Raw genomic sequence first — 20,521 nt, 5'->3', positions numbered from 1 at the left:
AATGCAAGTTGTTGTTGTTGATATAAACATATAAAAAGTAAAAGGATAATTAAAGGAAGGGTGGGGCCGATTAGGGACAAAAAAGAAATCTTCTTGAGGCAGAGGGCATGACTGAGATACTGAATAAATAATTTACATCTGTCTTCACAAAAGAAGAGGATGAAGTTAATGTTGCAGTAGAGGAGGGGGGAGTAGAGATATTGGATAGGATAAAAATAGATAGAAAGGAGGTGCTAAATAGGTTGGCATCACTAAAAGTTACAAGTCACCTGGGTCAGATGCGATGCATCCTAGGTTGCTGAGAGAAGCAAGGGTGGAGATAGCAGAAGCTCTGACCACAATCTTTCAATCCTTGGATATGGGCGTGGTGCCAGAGGACTGGAGTATTGCAAATGTTACACCCCTATTCAAAAAAGGGGAAGAGGGATAAACTGGTAACAAAAGGTCAGTCAATCTAACATCAGTGGTGGGAAAACTACTAGAGACCATTGTCAAGGACAAAATCAATTCTCATCTGGAGAAGCATGGGTTAGTAAGGAACAGCCAGCAAGGATGTGTTAAAGGCAAATTGTGTCTGACTAACCTGATTGAGTTCTTTGATGAAGTAACAGAGAGGGTTGATGAAGGTAGTGCAGTAGACATTGTATATATGGACTTTCAAAAGGCATTTGATAAGTACCAAATAACAGACATATTCGGAAAATAGAAGCACATGGTATTAAAGGGATGGTGGTAACTTGGGTATGTAATTGGCTAAGGAATAGGAGGCAGAGAGTAGTGGTGAACAAATGTTTTTCTGATTGGAGAGAAGTTTGCAGTGGACTGCAGCGGTTCAAGAAGGCGGCTCACCACCACCTTCTCAAGGGCAATTAGGGATGGGCAATAAATGCCGGCCTTGCCAGCGACACCCACATCCCGTGAACGAATAAAAAAAAAACCCCAGGGGGCAGCATTAGGACCATTGTTTTTCTTATATATAAATGGCCTGGACTTGGGTGTAGGGAGTACAATTTCAAAGTTTGCAGATGATACAAAAGTACTAAATAGTAAGCAGGATTGCAGCAGACTTCAAGAGGACACAGAGAGACTGGTGAAATGGGCAGACACATGGCAGATACATTTTAATGCGGATAAATGTGAAGTGATGCACTTTGGGAGGAACAACATGAAGAGGCAGTATAATCTAAATGTTCCTATTTTGAGGGGGGTGCAAGAGCAGAGGGACCTGGCAGTGCATATTACAAATCTTTGAAGGTGGCAGGGCAAATTGATAAGGTGGTTAAGAAAGCATATGTGATACTTGGCTTTGTAAATACGGGCATTGAATACTACAACAAGGAAGTCATACTAAACCTTTACAAATCACAGGTTAGGCCTCATCTGGAGTATTGTGTACAATTCTGGGCACCACACTTTAGAAAGGATGTCAAGGCCTTGGAGAAGGTACAGAGGAGATTTACCAGGATGAGGGACTTCAGATATGTGGAGAGATTGGAGAAGCTGAGATTGTTCTCCTTTGAGCAAGGAAGGTTAAGGGAAGACCTAATAGGGTTATGAGGGGGTTTTGATAGAGGAAGTAGGGAGAAACTGGTTCCTCTGATAAGTGGGTTGGTAACCAGATTCAAAATAATTGGCAAAAGAACTAGAGGGGAAATGAGGAGAATTTTTTTTCACAAAGAGGGTTGTTAGGATCTGGAACACACTACCTGAAAGGGTGGTGGAATCCGATTCCATAGGAACTTTCAAAAGGCAATTGGACATGTACTTGAAGAGGACTAATTTGCTGGGTTATGGGGGAAAATCTGGGGTGTGGGACTAAATTGGACAGCTCTTTCAAAGAGCTGGCACAGGCACGATGGGCCGAATGACCTCCTTCTGTGCTGTAAGATTCTATGATTCCATGATTGCTTCAGTGGCCTTCCTTGGGAACTTATTCTATATGTTTAGTAACATTTGTGTGAAACTGTTCTGCCAATTCAATATTTACTTCTGAGATCAAAGATTATGCTATCTCCATAAAAATAAAGACATTTTCACTCCTTCATACGATAAAACGAACAGCCCATTTTGTCCACCTTGGTTTTTTCTAAGAAACTCATGAAAAAATACCTACTGTAAACAAATATAGGTATGTGGAAATATATTTTTAAGTAGTCTGCAGATCTTCCATGTGCTGAAACCAGGTTTCTAGGCTATCGTTCCACTAGAACCCATCCCGTGACACCACAGATGCTGCTCAGCTTTTTCACACTCCAGCTCTTGTGAGTAATAGCCCGAGCAATAATCCATAGCGAGCAGAACTTTCCCAAGGCTGGCTGATATGTCGTCAGTTGCCCTTTTGTACAGCTTGTGTTCATATCTCCTGTTCATTGGCCGCCTTTTTTCATGCTGATCAGTTGATAGTCGAATGCAGCTAATAAATAGTTGGAAGCCGCTCATGTATATGCGCACAAACCTGAGAGAATTGTACTGAAGAGCTGCCACCATGAGGGCTCAGCTGAGCAAGGCGTTTGCACTCACTGGCATACTTTTATTAGTCTGCAGCATTAAGGTAAGGAACTTCTTTTTTAAAAAAAATCAAATCTTACATTGAAACCATGAAGAATAAATTAGGAGTCCTGATAGTTTGTTAAAAGGGGAAACACTTTGAAGGTTGAGAGAGCAATTTATTAATGCGTTCATCAGCTGTTGTACTTGTGAGCTGGGACAAAATGATTCCCTCCAGGTCATTTCCGAATCTGCTCACTCACATCACAATAATTTAGACACGTCAGGTCAATAAATAATATGCATAATATTTCCAAAGGAAAACAAAATGTGGCTCATTAGAGGTTCTATCTGGTCAGATCTGTAAAGTCCAGATGGGTCTCAGCAAGTTAGATATTCAGTTAAGTAGAATGTCTGCCGCTGACCTGTTGGACCAATAATTGTAGAAAATAACGCGTTAGTATTTTTAAGGCGTTGAAGGTTTGTTGCAGGAATGTGAAAGTCCCACATTTCCCGAGTAGCGCAAATGCAAGTGACACACGAGATCTTGCATGAGTAAGATAAACCGAGAAAGCCATTATCATCAGTCTGATGTTCTACACATTATTAATGTAATTTTGAACTAGAAAAATAGAATTGAGTTTTTTCCTAAGTTTTCAAATGTGAGGAGAGAGGATTCATACAATGATTTGGTGGTAAACTAGTAGATTTAAAGAGATTATAGCTTTCAAGATTATTCAAACTTTTTTGTTGTTGTTGTGGGAGGGAGAAAAGCCGGTAGAAATAGAGTACTTTTTAAGATGATGTATTTCAGTGACACTTGGCATTTGTAAGGGAAATGAAAAAAAGTTTGCTAAATATTTTTTCAAGACGGCAATGCTGCTTTAACAGCAAGAGCCCACCCCCTATTAGGAGCAGCGAGGAATTCATATATTTTAACTGCTTCCAGTTACACAAGAGTTTATTTCCAAAAACAAATGCCTACAATATCCATATCTCTAAATCAGATGCATCTTTATTATTTATTTAATCTCCATCACATCACTTCCATGTGCTGTTTGGATACAAAAAAAAATCAAAGTTAAAATGCAGTAACACACAAATATAAACTATTAGGAACAGTTGACTGAGTTTGAATTTTTTTAATGTCAGTGTTCCAGTAATGTTCATAATTGCATGACAGAATTCTGATAATTTACATACAGCAGAACACATGGTATTGAGTTATGTAAACATTTTTTAAAAAATTACCATGTATTGAATTAATTCCTGGAACCCTGCGTATTCACGATACAAAAATGCAAAGTTTATTGAATAGTTAAGGTGTCAGCCATGGCTCAGTGGCAGTCCTATGGCAGAGACTTGAGCACATAACCCAGGCTGACACTCTAATGCAGTACAAAGGTGCAGTCTTCGGATGAGATGTTAAATGAGACGCTTGCCCACTCAGGTGGACGTAATAGATCCCATGGCACTTTTTGAAGAAGAGCAGTGCAGTTCTCCCCGGTGACCTGGTCAATATTTATCCCTCAATTAAAATCACTAAAACAGATTATCTGGTCATTATCTCATTGCTGTTTGTGGGACCTTGCTGTGCGCAAATTGGCTGCTGAATTTCCCTACATCATTGACTACACTTCAAAAGTACTTAATTGGCTGTAAAGTGCTTTGGGACATCCTGAGGCTGTGAAAGGCACTATGTATACCAGAAAGAACTTGCATTTATACAGTGAAACCTAAACCAGTCACCGTCCTGTACTTTATCTTTGGTACAAAAATGGTTGTGATTTATATGCAAATTCAGAAATGTTGAACATTTTTTCACATAAATTCTACAAATTTTGCAAAATTAATCAACTGGAGAGCTTAAGATGAGTCAGCTAGCATAAACCAGCAGCCAACCATCACTGCTAATCCCAGCTACTCCATTCAAATAGCTTCCCATGCTTAACTGATCGCCCTCTGCAGCTCTTTTGCTACCTGTATGATCTGCTGCTTCTCTCTAAATATGAGGGGGTCGAGATAGCATTGTTTCCACTAGTAATATCAGCACAATCCGAGGGGAATCGGCCAAACCACGCAAAAGATCGGGGCATTTTAAACATAATTGTGTTACGCCCAAAACCACTTACGCTCGTGTTTTCTGCGATCTTTTACACTGGTTCAAGATTGAATTGCGCACAGACACTAGTAGTCATGTTTCAAAAGTTTTAAACGAAACTGACTTGTGTACACCAATCGAACTATTAAATGGTTCAGTATAGTTTATTAAAGTCATTTTCAGTGATTTCAAATCAGGTTACTCACAGGTGGAGGACTGGACACCCATATTAAAAATGCTCATTTTTGGTGATAAACCTATTTTCAGCTGTATTAATAAAACTGCACCAGGTTACCACTCTTAAATCCATCAAGGAATACTATTTAATGGAAAGAAAATAAAGAAACAATTACATTCTACTACACTGCCTAATTGCGCAGGTTAATCGAAGATTTTACGTTTGTAATTGTGCAAATGAATTTTTGCAGAAACTCGAAATGTAACTTAACCAATGCAATTTCAAGCGCATTTTGGGTGTAATTTCCCAATTGAGCCCAAAGCGGAAACTCTACCCCGGGAAGTTTAATAGTGTATCAAAAAGCGTAACAATAATCTCCATGCAGGCAGAGCTTGTAGCTTAGAATTCCTCTCCGACCCAGAAACAAGAGACCACAGTGTTAAAAACCACTCAAATATGGACATGATCTTAATTAATCCAACTATTTTTTATCCTAATAATTTAACAGTAACTGTGGATGCATTAGAACCTGACTGCTTAATCAATGGATTTAGGTTTGATCTGTAGTTTATACATCTCAGCTACTAATAGTTTGCTGTGACCAAACATAAGTTTATAACAACGATTTGCATTTATATATTGCCTTTAACTTAGAAAAACATCCAAACTCACTTCCAATATGTGTAATCAGGCAAAAGTGGACTCAAGCCAAAGGCACAGATATTAGGAGGGGCGACCAAAAGCTTGGTCATAGGTGGGTTTTAAGGAGGATCTTAAAGAAGGACAGGGAGGTGGAGAGGTGAGTGTGAGGGGAATTAAGGGACAGAATTCCAGAGCATGAGGCATAGGCAACAGAAGACTGCCAGTTTTAGGGCGAAGGGGGGAGACATGCACAAGAGGCCAGAATTGGAGGAACAGAGTGTTCTGGGAGGGGAGGGGGGTTTGCAGGGCTACAGGAGGTTACAGAGATAGAAAGGGGCAAAATCCATGAAGGGATTTGACCATGAGGATGAGAATTTTTAATTGGAGGCATGGGGGACTGGGAACCAATGTTGATCAACAAGAACTGGAGTGAGGGATGAGTGGGACTTAGCGTGGGATAGCATACGGACAGCAGAATTTTGGATGAGCTGAAGTTTACACAATGTGAAAGATGGGAGGCTGTCTAAACATTTGGATAGTTGAGTCTGGTGACGACAAAGGCATGGATGAAAGTTTCAGCAGCCGATGGGTTGAGGCAGGCGACATTACAAAGCTGGAAGTAGGCGGCCTTTGTGTTGGGGTCGAATAGGATACCAAAGACGTGAACAGTCTGGTTCAACCTGAGACAGTGGCCAGGATAGTATTGGAATCAGTGGAAAGGGGGCAAAATGTGTGCTGGGGCTGAAAACGATGGCTTTGGTCTTCCCAATGTTTAATGGGAAGAAATAAGTTTATAAAGTTAAAGTAATAATTAGTTTGAGTAATTTGGTGTCTCTGAAATCACATGAATTTCTATAATTGCCACGTGTAGTGAAAAGTGAAAATGGTAGTTTGAGCAATAAATCATTCCACAACAACTTGCATTTATATAATGGAACATATAAAATTACAAACCTTTGATATATAAAAACATCCCAAAGCACTTCATAGAAGCGTAATGAGGCAAAAATGGGCACTGGGACAAAGGAGATATTTGGAGGACCAAAAGCTTGATCAAACAGGTAGGTTTTAAGGAGAGTCTTAAAGGAGGAGAGGGAACTGGAGAGGTTTAGGGATAGAATTCCAAAGCATAGGGCCTATGCATCTGAAGGCACAGCCACCAAAAGTGAGGCAAATTTTAAAAACTTTTCCCCCAATCCTGAAGATTTCTTCCCCCTTTTTTCCTCTCCATCTCCCAGATCCCAATATTAACCACCTTATTAAGCACTTTGTTGGGAGACTTGAATCAGATCAACATTTCTTTGACTATCACAAGGCTTTTCACACAAAAGCCCAACCAGATCAAAGGGAACATATGTCTGCTGGGTCGCCCAGTTTATTATTGGCTCCGTTTATATGAACTCAATGATACTGGGTTTATCAATTAGATTAGTCAAAACATACAAAGATATTCCTGCATGTTCACATAGAAAGTATTTGTTCACTAGATAAATCAGAAGATTTACCAACCAGGCGTACAACATTAAATGCCTATAAACTGTTAAGTAGTGTCCATTCAAAATTAAATCAACCATTTGTCGACAAAATTATTTTGTAGAATGACAAATTCCCAGATCGCAGTAATGCAATTCAAAACAAAAAAATACTAAAAGTCAATTACAAGTTTATCAATGTAGAGCTTCATTTAAGTGGGACAATTGGGCGTTAAATTAGGTTTACTGCAATTATTTGTAGGTCCAGTCGTCTCCAGTTTCCAACAACCAGAGACCATTAGTTCAGCGGATGAAGAGATCGATGCTGTGGCGCTGGATCACTAACAGACCCATTGGTGCGACCTGTAGAGTCGACTCCGAATGCATCACCAATTACTGTGCAACTCACGATACGTACGTATTCAAGTATCATTCCCAGGCATAAAATTTGCTTTAACAAAAAAAGGGACGTCCGAAAAGCCGTATTTATAATAAACATGTAGTTTATGAAATGTAATTCCAGCAGCATTGCAAAGTGAATGACTGTTTTACCAATAAGTTAATTTCAATACAGCGCCAGGCAGGTTTAGAGCAAGAATTTCCCCTCAAGTTTTTAACGGGTTCTCCAGGAGAATATTAGAAAAAAAAGGATCAGAACTGCTGGGTTACACAGCACGTCTAAGCAGAAGAGATGGGTCGTCACCCGAAAGAGTAACCGGCCTCGTTTCTTTACATATGTTAACAGACCTACTATGTAGTTCTAGCACTTGTTTCTATTTGCAGCTTCCACCCCCCTCCACTTTTAGATTTTTTTAAAAAGTCTAGAAGAGAGAAAAATCTTGCCAATTAGACAAGTGTTTCTTTAAAAAATTGCCAAAAATGTCGTGCAATGGTCATTCTGTATTTTATGTACTTTTTTTTTTAGAGCTAGTTTATTTATATCTCCGTGATAAGAACGCCTAAAGTGGTACATCAGTATTTACTATTGCTTTGTTAACTTTGACGAATTATAAAGATTTAACAGTACCAAAAGCTATTCTCGTTTTCTTCTTACAGGCTGGAGGTTTAAGGGTTACATAAATCAATTGCTCTTATTTGTTTCGCCTGGCTAGAGAGTCTAGAACTAGGGGGCATAGTCACAGGATAAGGGGTCGGCCATTTAAGACTGAGATGAGGGGAAATTTCTTCATTCGGAGGGTTGTCAATCTTTGGAATTCTCTACCCCAGAGGGCTGTGGATGCTCATTCAGTATATTCACCTCCGAGAGAGATATTTTTGGACTCTAGGGGAATCAAGGGATTATGGGGGTCGGGCAGGAAAGGGGAGTTGAAGTCGAACATCAGCCATGATCTGATTGAATGGTAGAGTAGGCTCGAGGGGCCTTATGGCCTACTCCTATTTCTTATACGCGAGTGTTCCTGGATAGGAAAGACTGTTCCTGCATGCCCAGAAGAGTAAAGATATTGCACTGGATTTTGCTGTGAAAACGTGAGGCTAACAGCATTCACCATTTATGCACAAATCAGACAGCAACTTCTGGCGAGCACACATGCGCAGTTAAATGTGAAAATCTGGAAGCCGCTACCGAGATGCGTGGCCCCTCCGTAAGCTGTGCGGAAACGGCATCTTGCTGTCTAGCTTCCCATTATCGAACGGCATGAAGTTCTTGTACTGATGTCGTAGATACGGACTAAATGCACTACAAAAGATTAGGGCTTGTCCATTCCCGTGCCCTTTTAACGGTGTGGTAAGTCTTAATTACTGCCGAACACCACCTCTGGCACTGAAAATTAACTTTTACAAGTGCGGAGTCTCAATACTTCAGCTTTTAATTATTGTTGTAAATTTAAGAAGAAAATCTCTTTTTTTAAAAACTCTCATCTCTCAATCCAATCTTTCTTCCCCTCTTTCTGTACCTGATTTGACACAGAATTCACTATTCTAACCACTTCCTGGTTCAGACTGTGTTGCACATTAATTTTACTTCAATCAGATTGAAGTATCTCCTTAACCAACTACTTGCTCTGTTCATACAGGTCCTAGATGCCCTGTGGAGGGCACCGCACTGTTTGGATCTCTAATTTACAGTGACTTGCCATGCAAAATCCCATAGAAAGTTTATGGGCAAGTGCAAGTCTAACGAATGGCTGGCACAGTTCGTTCGCTACTCACAGCAAAATCCGGCCCAATGAAATTATGAAACTGTGGCCCCCCCAAAAAAAATTGATCTTACAATTGAGCAAAATACAGTACTTCTGCTCAGTTGAGGCATTGTACATTGTGACTAAAGTGGGTTAATGCACTCATCTCGGGCAAAGGGGTGGTATGCATTGAAGGCAACTTGTTGGCAATGTTAAATTCTATCCTGGATGTACATATCCTGCTTTACATTATTACAATGTGCCTGCTAATTCCTGTAGGATACCAGCGCTCCTCCTTTTTCCTTCCTACATCTGTAGACCAGTAAGTACTCCTCTAAAACATGGCAATTCCAGAATATACAGGAGAAATGCAGGGCAGCCATGAGAAATACATGGACCAGGTTACTCTTGTAAAGTAGAATAGGTTCAAAAATGATGTGAACCAATACAAATTGTGAACAAGAGTATTTTCCCCCAGCAGGACTGCAGAGTGTTCATTACAAATGTTCTCGGCCTGAACCAGCATCGGTATTTTGAAGTAAAAGGAACCGCACTCCAGAAACGACATGCTTTTATTCTGCAAAAAGTGATCTGCAGGTGCGAAACTACTTCCCCTCAGAGGGTCAAAGAAAATACTGATCACAGAAAAAGAATGGTCACTTAATAAAATCATTCAAGGCCACTATGAATGAGTAGAAATCTAGTATGTACTGTAGAATGTGGTGATTTAATACAACCCACCAACACGGATCTCATGCTGTAAAACTGTAAACATTTTATAAATGATTAAAATGCACAAAATGAACAGCACATTTAATTTTATTAATATTTTGTAAAGAACATTGAAATTACACACTAGTGCCAAATATGAATCAGCAATTTCATAAAATGCTTAAACAAGGAAATGTGTGTTTTTAAAAAATTAGCTAAAACATTATCCTTATAAAAAATGTACAAGAGTGCATTATTTGTTGATGAGTGCAAATGCATGGCATACAGGGTTGAGGAAAGTAAGTGCTCTCCAAACAGACAGGTTTGCTTTCCTGAAATTGTGTTTATAATTTGGGTGGTGCTTAGCTCCACATCTTTGGCCTGAATCCAGAAGGATCAATTTAGAAATTTAGCCACGTGACATGCAAGTGCTAAGGATGATTCCTAGCAGAGATTCAAGAATGCAAATTTGGGGGGGGAGGGGGGACACTAACTTTGTTTTAAACCACCCAAATGGACCAAGAGCTGGTTGTTTAACAACCTTTACCAAAGTATTAGTTTGATGCATAGTACATACTATCTTGGACCCCTATATTCCTTCTTGCTCATGCAAAGTTCTGGTACACCACCATTCATTGACAAAACTCCTCCTGCATTACTTTAAATATGCAAATTTCAATTTTAATACTAACTGGCCCACAGGGATGGCTGCACACCACGGTGTCATTCCTCATATTTGTTCTATTTATTCAAAACTTAAGTCTCAAATAACTGGGCTACTTATGGGGGCTGGAGCATGATGAAACATGAACCTAGTACATTTTAAGACCAACTAAGATCAGATTCCTGTGTAGTATCAATTAGAGAGGAAATATTTTTTGACAGGCATTCCATCGTAATTTTGACCACATTCATCCACTCCCCCCACCCCCTCCGCAAATACTAACATATGAACAAAACAGATACACAAATTTGGAATTGTGGGGTCACTTGACTGCAGCCATCAATGTAGCCCTACAATCTAATATCACAAGGTGCTCATTAAAAAAGTTTCAATCTATATGGCAAATGTAGAATATATTAAGTGCGAGCAGGGTTTTTTGGTGGGGGTAGGTGTGAAGAAGGGTAGGAAGGAATAGGTCTCATCGCACCTGAAAAAAACTAAAAAAAAAATCACCCAAGACTCTTGCCATCAGTTTATCTATTACCGAGTTAAATATGATAATTACATATACTCCAATGTATACACAAAAATGTTAGCGGGAAATCCCATGGAGTGCCATGCACAACACTGATACGAGAGGATAATTAATGTAGATCATAAGATTTATAATTAATGTAGATCATAAGATTTAGTTACAAAAGGCTGCTCTACTCTTACACACTGAAGTAATAGTCAACGTTACACAACTGTAGTGGGTAGTTCCATTTAAAATCAATCATTCCAATCACAGCATTATTGAAGTTTTAAAAATTCCATTTGATACTATATAGCATTATATACCCTCAAGCCAGATTTTCCAAGTTTAACTGTGAAGAATAATTATTTTCAGTAAAACAGAACTTGACATTTTAGTGAACAGATTGTGCTCAAGACTCAAACCTGTGCAATCTGGAAAATGTAAAAAAAACTAAACATGCATCATTTGCATAGCTGTTCTCAATCAGGGCTGCAGAAGTGCTGGCATGGAGGTTCAAGATGGTTTCAACAGAGGTGTCCTTTCTGCTTCTGATGCCTGTTTTTAAAAAAATATAAGTTATAAAAACGAGTATGGAGCAAGAAAAGGCTGCATCGCTGACTGCTCCAACTTAAGCTCCTGAAGATGAATGTTTGGTTTCATATTTGAATGTAGTTATCACTCATTAATATCCATAGAAAAAACAATTTTAACTGGGGCAGGTGTCGTGCGGGTGAGAGCCAAGGCGGATGTCAAACTGTCCTGGGAGATTTTAATTACCAGGCCTCGTCTGCTTAGGCTCCAAAAGTCCCGAACCTGATAGGAAAATTGCAGTCAGGTCCCAAAGATGTCAGCGGAGCCAAATCTGCATATTTAAAGGACTATGTGGCCTTCCGGCTGCTCAGGAGGCAGCAGGATAGGTGTGGGTATGTCTCTTGGGCCATTTTAACTGCCCACCCACCAGGTTTCCGTTGGGTGAGCAGGGTTAAAAATCAGCCCTTTAGTTTCAGGCAAGAGTCTAAATTTCAAGTTACAGCGACCATACTTAAAGTTACATTTTAAAAATCAGGGTTTAGCAGCATCTAACATATGACAGATTCTTTATTGGATTCTAATAGCTAGGTCTGTCTCCTTTGGTTTAATTTTATACAAGATGGTTTATGGTAGCTAAAATTGCCCTCCAAATATTTTATTGGCTTCCAAATAAGAGGCAATAAAGACAAATTTGCGTTTATTTTCCTATTAACAGATCAGAGACCACTGTATGCAAAGTTTATCATAGCATGTCAGGTCCAACTATAAATCCCTGTGTCAATTTGAATGCTGCTCCAGACCAGAGCCTATTACTTCTATCTCTCTTTTCTCTTGACCCTTCTTGGGGCTCTTCTCTTGTTTCCTTCCCATCACCCATCATGCCATCTTGTATTTCTCCCTCTTGGGTACTTTGCCTTCCTTAATCCCTATCCCAAATGATCACTATTAAACTTTCATACTCTCCTGCCACTGTCCGAGGCGGGAATCCACCTTGAATAAGCCCACAACTTCCTTCTGTGCCTCAGAATTTTCTGAAGGGCCCAATCTTCCTCTCTAATCAACCTTTCAACTCAGCATGCCTGCTGGAGCTAATCTTGCTAACTCCTTTCCATCCCACTCATCACTGCCCCCTTGGACACTGTCAGTAAATCAACAATCTCTGCTCTTCTCCACATTTCCCTCCAGAATGTCTTCAGTCACAAACAAGGCTTTTGCCTTCCACAGTCTTGTTGTGGATGATTGTATCATCATGACTTTGATGGAAACTTGGCTCATGGTATCAACACTTCCTCCCCAAACTGAAGCATCCCTGCCTGGCTATTCAATCCACCATATACCCCACCTAAAACACCATGGTGGTGGTGTGGCCCTCATCACATCTTTGTTCCTCCCCTCCCCCACTCATACTCCTCTGGTACCTTCTGCTCCTTTGAGCACTTCATCTTGTTCCACCCCTCTTGCCTCTAAAATCCTCATTTCCCCCCAAACCCCACCCCAAGTGGTGTCACTGATATATCCTCCCTCTACCTATGCACTAAGGATAAGAAGTCACTCAATGATTTCAATCTCCATCACAACTCACCTTGCCCTCTCTCTGATTTCACTCCCTCCTGTCCTCCCTTAACCTCTCCCTCCATATAAACGCTCCTATTCATATTCACGGCCACCCCCCTCCACCTTGCCATCTCACATGGCCTCTCTACTCCTATTGTCTTGATCGCAGACAAGGCCATCTCCGATTACTTCCTTGTATCCCTTACCACTCAAATCCCCCTTCCAACCCCATGTCCTTCTGCGTCTGTCCGAGGAATAAGCTCTCCCCCAAGTTACTTACAACTTCACTTTCAAGCTCCCAACTGCCTAGCCTTTGGCTCTCCATTCACCACAATACTTCTGCATCTGTCAGTCAATTTGCTCAACCACTCCCTCATCTTCACCTTTGATGCCCTTGTCCCCAGTAAAACACTCTCCCTCCCACCTGGTTTGTTCCTCTGGTATGGCCATCTTTACTACCTCAGGTCCAAGGCACACGACTGGTTTAACAATCTATCACCAGATCTGGCTGGACCACATGAAGCATGATCAGGCCTTGCTCTCCTTTGCTAAAACCACTTATTCCAGGATTTTCTTGGAAAGTGAAGATATCCCCCAGCTAATTTTCTCCACTAGCATTTATCTCCTTAATCCCCTCTCCCCACCCCCAAGTACGAAGGGCTCACAGATTTGTTATTAGGATTCAGATCATCCATTCAGCTACCTCCGCTACTCCCACCCCCTTTTTCTTACCCACAAAGTCAAACTTTCCCCAGATTCATCCCTGGCCAGGCACTGATCCTGCAACCTCAGTCCTGGACCTTCAGGCAAACATTAAGGATTCCGTGGCAGCATTGGAGCAGGGAGTGCATCTGATGTTCTGGACATGTTTATTTAATGAGTAGCAGAGGATTCTTATGGAAAATTATGTTAGCATGGTAGAATTAATTTAACTATATGTTAATTTCTCAACCCAAATTCCTTAGCCAACATTCCTCCATCAACCACCAGCAAAAACAGATTAACCCGTCACTCATCTAAACTGGTGTATAACAGACATTGCTGTATACAAAGTGGCTGCCCGATCACCGACATTAAGCCACTGTACTTCAAAGTAATTGTGGTACGTGAAATGCTTCGAGTGCTTGAGAAACATTATGCACTTTATAAATGCAATTTCTTTGTTTCCATCGCTGCAACCTCAAGAGCACTATTATTCTTTCCTGTTGGACTGTAACCAAAACTGCACAAGGTACTCCAGATGACATCGAACTAGTTTATTTCACAATAACGTCACCTCTTATCCCTCTGCCAATGCAAGCCAGTGCTTTGTTTGCCAGTTTCCCCACAGTCGCAGTAGTCAAGTCAGTTTTCAAATTTCCCTCAAATCTTTTTGATAAGTATGCTGTTCCATTCAACATTTTGGTTCCTTGCTCCTATCCTAATTTTACATTTGTATGCACAGTTTGCTCAATTGATGCAAGTAGTAGACAGATTCTTAAAAATGGCATTGGTATTAAAATGGCATAAGAACTGATTTTTTTTTTGCACTTTCCCCCAAAAAGTGGTCAAGAAATTGACAGTGGAACTAAAAGGACCAAGGAAGAGGCTAATTTTTTTTTAAAAAGTGAACTGATATAGATATTTAAGTTTGTGTTGTGGAAAACGGGTCGGCCAACATTTTCTGCAAAAATTGTTATCTTGCCTTGTCAGAGCACATTTTGCAAGATGAGATAAAGTATAGATTGGTTGAAAAAACAAAATGTTCAAGTCACAGCTCACATCAGAATAAAAAAATAGTATAACTTTCAATATATATTTAAATCAGCCCTAAACATAAACATAAATATATACATTTTAAATAGACAAAGCACAGTTTCAATAAGACATGCTCCCCCCCACCCCCTCCATTTCTGTACCATTAAAATAGCCTGACCTGGGTTTAAAAAAATATTGAATTGCAATGTTTGTGTACTGCTATCCTCAGTTTATAACTAGGACCTTGAACTAGGATCAAGTGAAGTCACAAAATAGAGGGAGAAAAGTTGGAACTCAAAACTAAAACAATTTTTTTTCAAATTCTCAACTGCCTTGGTGGGATTTGAACTTGCGTTCTCTGGATTACTAGTCCAGTAACATAATCACTACCTTACCATGCCCTAAATCTAAACGCACAGACCTAAAATTTATTAAATTGGGCCCATTATGGAGTACATATTGTGTAAATAAACTGAAATTCTATTTCAAATTTCTGTTACACCATCATTCTACACAACTTTCACTACGGGGTGAAGTTTGACAGGGCCACCTGAAGGAAGAATGTGCAGGGAGCTCTATTGCTCAAGCTCATGTCTTGAAAAATTATCCACCATTATGAATTTGTCATTAGACTACTACCAAATAATACATCAATTAAGACCCACACCAGTGTAAACTTGGGCCAGGATAAACAGATTCTGCATATGAAACAGTGCAAGAACTCATTGAAGGTATAGGACCTGATATTTTGGCACATTTTCTTATGGTGGTAGGCTGCTTTATGTTAGATTGCTTCTTACCTTTTTAAAAAGGTAAGGACAGCAGGAGCAATCTAACATGAACCAGACTTTTACCACAGGTTGAGGAATTTGGTGAGCAGGTAGCAGACATGCTGGTAATAAATTGGGCTCTGCTCCATTTCAGGTTCTAGGCACCAATTTGTAACTAGCTTCACACCTTTACAAAATGTCTCAATACATAAAAGTTAGTTATCTCTAGGCTAGGGGATTCAGTTAGGTAAATGACTACTGTTCAAGCAATTCTAGAGTTGGGGTGACTAGATGAGAAAGAAAGGGAGCGGTTAACACATGGAAAGCAAATTTAAAGAATGGAGACTTTTTCCCTTCATTTGCTTCCTTGTGCTATGGAAAATTCTTCTGAAGTAGTACAAGACAGGTCTTATTCATGAGCCACAGTGGAGGCCTGAATGACAGAGCAACACACCCCAATTTCAGTAAACCCCCAATAAATGTTTGATGGAAGAAACTTCAACATGTGGCCACTAAATGTGCATTTGCCTTGGAAGGTACCTGCAAAATAAGTTAAGTATGTTACAGCTTCAAATGTACTGCACCACAGAATCTTAGGACAGAAGTTCATTCCTGGAATGCTTGTGTGCGGAGCTCCCAATCTCAGCTGCATCGTACCACTGTGAGGTGGCATTGATTAGAGGCTAGGTCCTTCTTTACTCAAGGAAAAAGTGGAATTGACATCCTGTGCCACTCATTACATTTGATTTTAAGAGTGGCACGAATGAAGACCTAGGAGTAAGTTGCCCACTGATCCTCTCAGTTGGGAATACTGCATGATAAGAAAGTCAAGAAAAAAGGAATGGGGATCAATATATAAATGGAATAAAGAGGGGAAAAAAAGCGGTCGGAGCCATATTGGAAAGTTGAAGCACCATAGTGTAAAATGAAAATGTTTAACTGTACAGTTATTTTCCCTTTATCATTGCAATTTTAGGGATTGAAGGTCAATTTAAAGCAATTGATTACAGATACAGTTGATATCAGTTTGCAAGCTTATCAATTTTCAGGAAATAAGTTAACAATTCCACCTTTATCTTCAGTTAATGTGCTCCAACTTCTAGTACACGTGATACTAATGGAAAAAAATGAATGTGAAAAAACAGATTCAAAGTTTCAGACAATTGAAGGATTTGGTCTTTCATCCCCTCCCCAAGTTGATTTATGGGAGTAATTTCCCTTCAAGATTAGCAAATCTTCAATGTAGGCAGCTTTCCAATTTGTTGGCGAGCCTCACAAAGTTAAACTTGCTTATCCAGCCTAGAGTTTTCTTCCTTCTCCATATTTTCATTTTTTAATCCACTTCTCCTAAAGCCTGTGACTGACTGGATAGTGGTTCTTAGAGGGAATCAGCCATATTTCATAAGCAGGCCTGGATACGTGAACATAAGGTGATTCTCACAGGCAACTCCCAACCCAGTCCTCACTCAGTATCCACATATTTGAAATGACAACAGGAGGCAATCAGAAATGCTGGCAATTTGTAGGGTCCACAATGCCACTGGAGCTGAAGTCAGCTAACAGGCCAACAGATTGAAGCTGAAACTTGTCGGGTCTGTATGGATTAGCTCTACACAATGTAATAAATTAACAAGGAATAATCCAATTGAGTGGATAATGTACTATTTACCACCTTAAGCTTAGTGTTGTGTAAAATATAACTGAAGTGCAACTAAATTAGAGTACACTACTTATGAATCATGTCTACAGTCTAGACACTATGAAGTCGAGCTCACTTGAGCTACCACTCAAAAATGGACATCTGCCATTACGACCCTGCAATCATTTCCCTGCTAATAGAGGGATGAGAAATGATTGCAAAACAAACAGGTTTTGCACCTGTAGTAAATTTACTTCCAATTAAAGCAACAGGAAATATAATTCACACACTTCATTTGGGCTGGTATGTACATGTATGCACAAAAAAAAACCAAGCACCCTCTCTCAAATGCATATCAAGAGCCACAATTCTCAGCCTCCCTTCACAAACATAGATGGCAGAGAAAGCGAATTGTATACAACCATCACGCTCTCACAAACTGCTCCAAACGGCTAGTGACATGACTGGGGCAATAAGGGTAAAGCTTAAAGTTTGCAGAAAAAAAAATACATCAGCAAGCACAAGGAAGCCTGCTTTTAGCAGAAGATTTCAACACCCACCTCATTATCCACACTGCGATTAGTGCACACAAGTATGATGAAGATCAATCCGAAGAGAATCCCCAGAGCCATTATCATAAATGGAATCACAGTTACCACTTCTGTCTGCAGGAGCATGGAGTTCAACTTAGCAGCTGATAAGTCATCGATCAAAACACTCTGCAACAAGAAAAAAATACATAAAGCAAAGACAAATAACTCCTTGGATAACATAACCATGTAACCACAATCTACACCACATTACTATATGCCTTGGTCTGGAAAGATCAAAACCCTCATTGTTCATTGCAATAAATTGTCCCAGACTATTCACAATGATTTTCAACAGCAAAAGACCATTTGGTAAGTAGATGTAATTGAATGATGTAGTCTGCTTACAAGTGGTTTGGTGCTATATCATAGTAACAATGTTATGGATGTGAGGTATTATAATACAGTATTTTCACTCCCTGTGTGGATTTTGGAATAGCCTTGCCTCCATAACATTTCTTGGTTTTTCACAGGAGAGAGAAAAAAGTGTTCTAGATTGTCTATACCTTTCAAGTGTCCAAATACCATTAATTCTCGCTTCAAGACTGATTAAATATTCAAAACCACAGTTCCGGTCAGCAGCTTGTCCTTGCAATGGGACTAATCAGGATTGAATCATCCATGTTGTAATGTTAAAACTTGCAATCCTCAAGACTTTTACAAGATTATCCTGGGGGTGGAGGAGCAATTTTTCAGAGCTTCCCTTTCTTAATACTACTACTAGTAGTCATTTTTTTAAGATTCATTAACTGAGACAAAATCCCAAATGGAGCACATTCTACATCTGTAGAAGGTTTTGATGAGTTAGATGATGTATCATTCTAACTTTAATGTAAGCCCAGGTCCAAGTAAAAGACTACTCATCCTTATGATGGTTGAGCCATCAATACCTAATCAACTGGCTCATTAATTAGGCATAGATATTTTGCATTACATTGCAATCAAAATATAGCAATACAGTCATGGTGACATACTGCACTCCCTCCTCTGTCCAAAAACCTGAAGAGGCCAGTAATTTTACTGGAACTAGAGTGAACTTCATAAGGGAATCACTAGTTAAGTAAATCATCCTGGAACCAAATGTTTGCAACCATTCTTCCTTTGAGCAGACTTCACTACACTAACCAAAAAACACTAACATACATTTATACAGCACCTTTAATGTAGAAAAACATCCCATGGCATGTCACAGAGGCAAAAATCAGACACAAATGGAGGCCGAGCCAAGAGAAAAGATATTAGGAGGGGATGACCAAAAGCTTGGTTAAAGTGATGCGTTTCAAGGTGATCTTAAAAAGGAGGGAGGTGGATAGGCCATGGTGTTGAGGGAGGGAATTCTAGAATGTGGGGCCTAGTCAGCTGGCCGCTGATGGTGGGGCAAAAGGGGGGGGGGGAATGCACCAAAGGCCAAAGTCAGAGGAACAGAGTTTGGGGGTTATAGGGCTGAAGGAGGTTACAGAGATGGGGGAGGGGGTCAAGGCCATAGAAAAAAGGTAGATCAACACCATGATGAGAATTTTAAATTTCAGTCATTGGGGTCCGAAAACCAATGTAGGTCATCAAAGACAGGAGTGATGGGTAAGCAGATCAGGATACAGGCAGTGGAGTTTTGGATGAGGCAGGAGTAGAGGTGGGCAATGCTACGGAGGTGGAAGTAGGTGGTCTTTGTGACGGAGAGGATGCGGGTTTGCAAGCTCAGCTTGAGGTTAAATGGAATGCCGTGATTGCGAATAGTCTGGTTTAGCTGGGATGGGGAAATGGAGTCAGTGGCAAGGGTACAGAGGTTGTGGCAGTGGCTGAAGATGACGAAGGTTTCAATCTTCTCCACGTTTAACTGGAGGAAATTGCATCTCATCTAAAACTGGGTTCAGACAAGCTGTCCAGCATTACAGAGACAGTGGAGGAGTCGAGAGAGGTGTGGTGGAGAGGTAGAGATGGGCACCGTCAGCGCACATGTGGGAGCTGACCTCATGTCTGTGAATGATGTTGCCAAGGGTCAGCATGTAAAATGAGGAAGGAGGGGCCAAGATCAGATTTTTGGGGGTCTCCAGAGATAATGGTGTGGCGGCAGGAAGAGAAGCCATTGCTGGAGATGCTCTGACTACATTTGGATGGGCAAGAGTGGAATCAAGTCAGGGCAATTCCACTGAGCTGGAAAATGGAAAGGTGTTAAGAGGAGAATGGCGTGGTCGACCGTGTCAAAGGCTACAGAGAGGTCGAGGAGGGATAATGCACCATGGTCACAGTCGGAGGATTCATTTGTGATTTTGGTTAGGGCTGTTTCAGTGCTGTGGCAAGGATTGGAAATCTGATTGGAGAGATTCATGCAGGGAATTGCAAGAGAAAAATCAGATGACTTCATAACGTTTATTTTACTCATAGCCTCTCAAACTATTCATTAATTTCCAAAATATAGCAATAGATTCTACACACTGCTCACAGCAAGATCCATTGTTTCTGCTCACTTGAAAATATTTCTTTAAAGGTTCTTGTTTTTTTTAAATGTTATTTAAAAGCAGGGCAACAAAAATGTTCCATTTAAAAAAGATAAATACCAATCAACCAGATTTTTGTAATTTTACAAACTTAGTCCAATAGGAAAAAAAGACATGGTACTGGGACCAAAGTATCAAACTTTTACCAAAACATCAGCTAATCTACTATACATTGATTATGATTTGTGCAATAGTAAAAAACAAACAGCACAGCAGTTTTGATCAAAATATTTTAATTTACAGAGTAATCACCACAGTAACTTGCACCTGTACTGCACTCTATTGTTAAATC

The 20,521-nt window shown here is 40.1% G+C and overlaps 2 protein-coding genes across 3 annotated transcripts in view; one reads left to right on the top strand and one right to left on the bottom strand.

The window, feature by feature from the left end:
• Positions 1–2,318: 2,318 nt before the first annotated feature.
• LOC137325318 (liver-expressed antimicrobial peptide 2-like) lies at positions 2,319–9,850 on the top strand. Of its 2 annotated transcripts, none has more exons than XM_067990263.1 (3): positions 2,319–2,551; positions 7,143–7,294; positions 9,500–9,850. In XM_067990263.1, the coding sequence occupies exons 1-3, from the start codon at positions 2,486–2,488 to the stop codon at positions 9,537–9,539; spliced, it is 258 nt and encodes an 85-aa protein (XP_067846364.1). In that variant the 5' UTR covers positions 2,319–2,485; the 3' UTR covers positions 9,540–9,850. The 2 variants fall into 2 exon arrangements, with proteins under 2 accessions (XP_067846364.1, XP_067846374.1); XM_067990273.1 differs by having other exon boundaries at positions 2,328–2,551; positions 9,503–9,838.
• The window catches only part of LOC137325309 (lysosome membrane protein 2-like), a 65,495-nt gene continuing 54,793 nt past the window's right edge, over positions 9,820–20,521 (bottom strand). The window contains exons 11-12 of the mRNA XM_067990251.1: positions 17,705–17,863; positions 9,820–11,468 (exon numbers count right to left, since the gene is read on the bottom strand). Of these exons, the coding sequence (XP_067846352.1) occupies positions 11,427–11,468; positions 17,705–17,863 (201 nt within the window). The 3' untranslated portion in view covers positions 9,820–11,426. The remainder of the gene's footprint in view (positions 11,469–17,704; positions 17,864–20,521) is intronic.

This window comes from Heptranchias perlo, chromosome 1, assembly GCF_035084215.1.
Source record: "Heptranchias perlo isolate sHepPer1 chromosome 1, sHepPer1.hap1, whole genome shotgun sequence".
In the NCBI taxonomy this organism is placed as follows: Eukaryota; Metazoa; Chordata; class Chondrichthyes; order Hexanchiformes; family Hexanchidae; genus Heptranchias; species Heptranchias perlo.
This window is presented reverse-complemented; position numbering and strand designations above follow the sequence as displayed.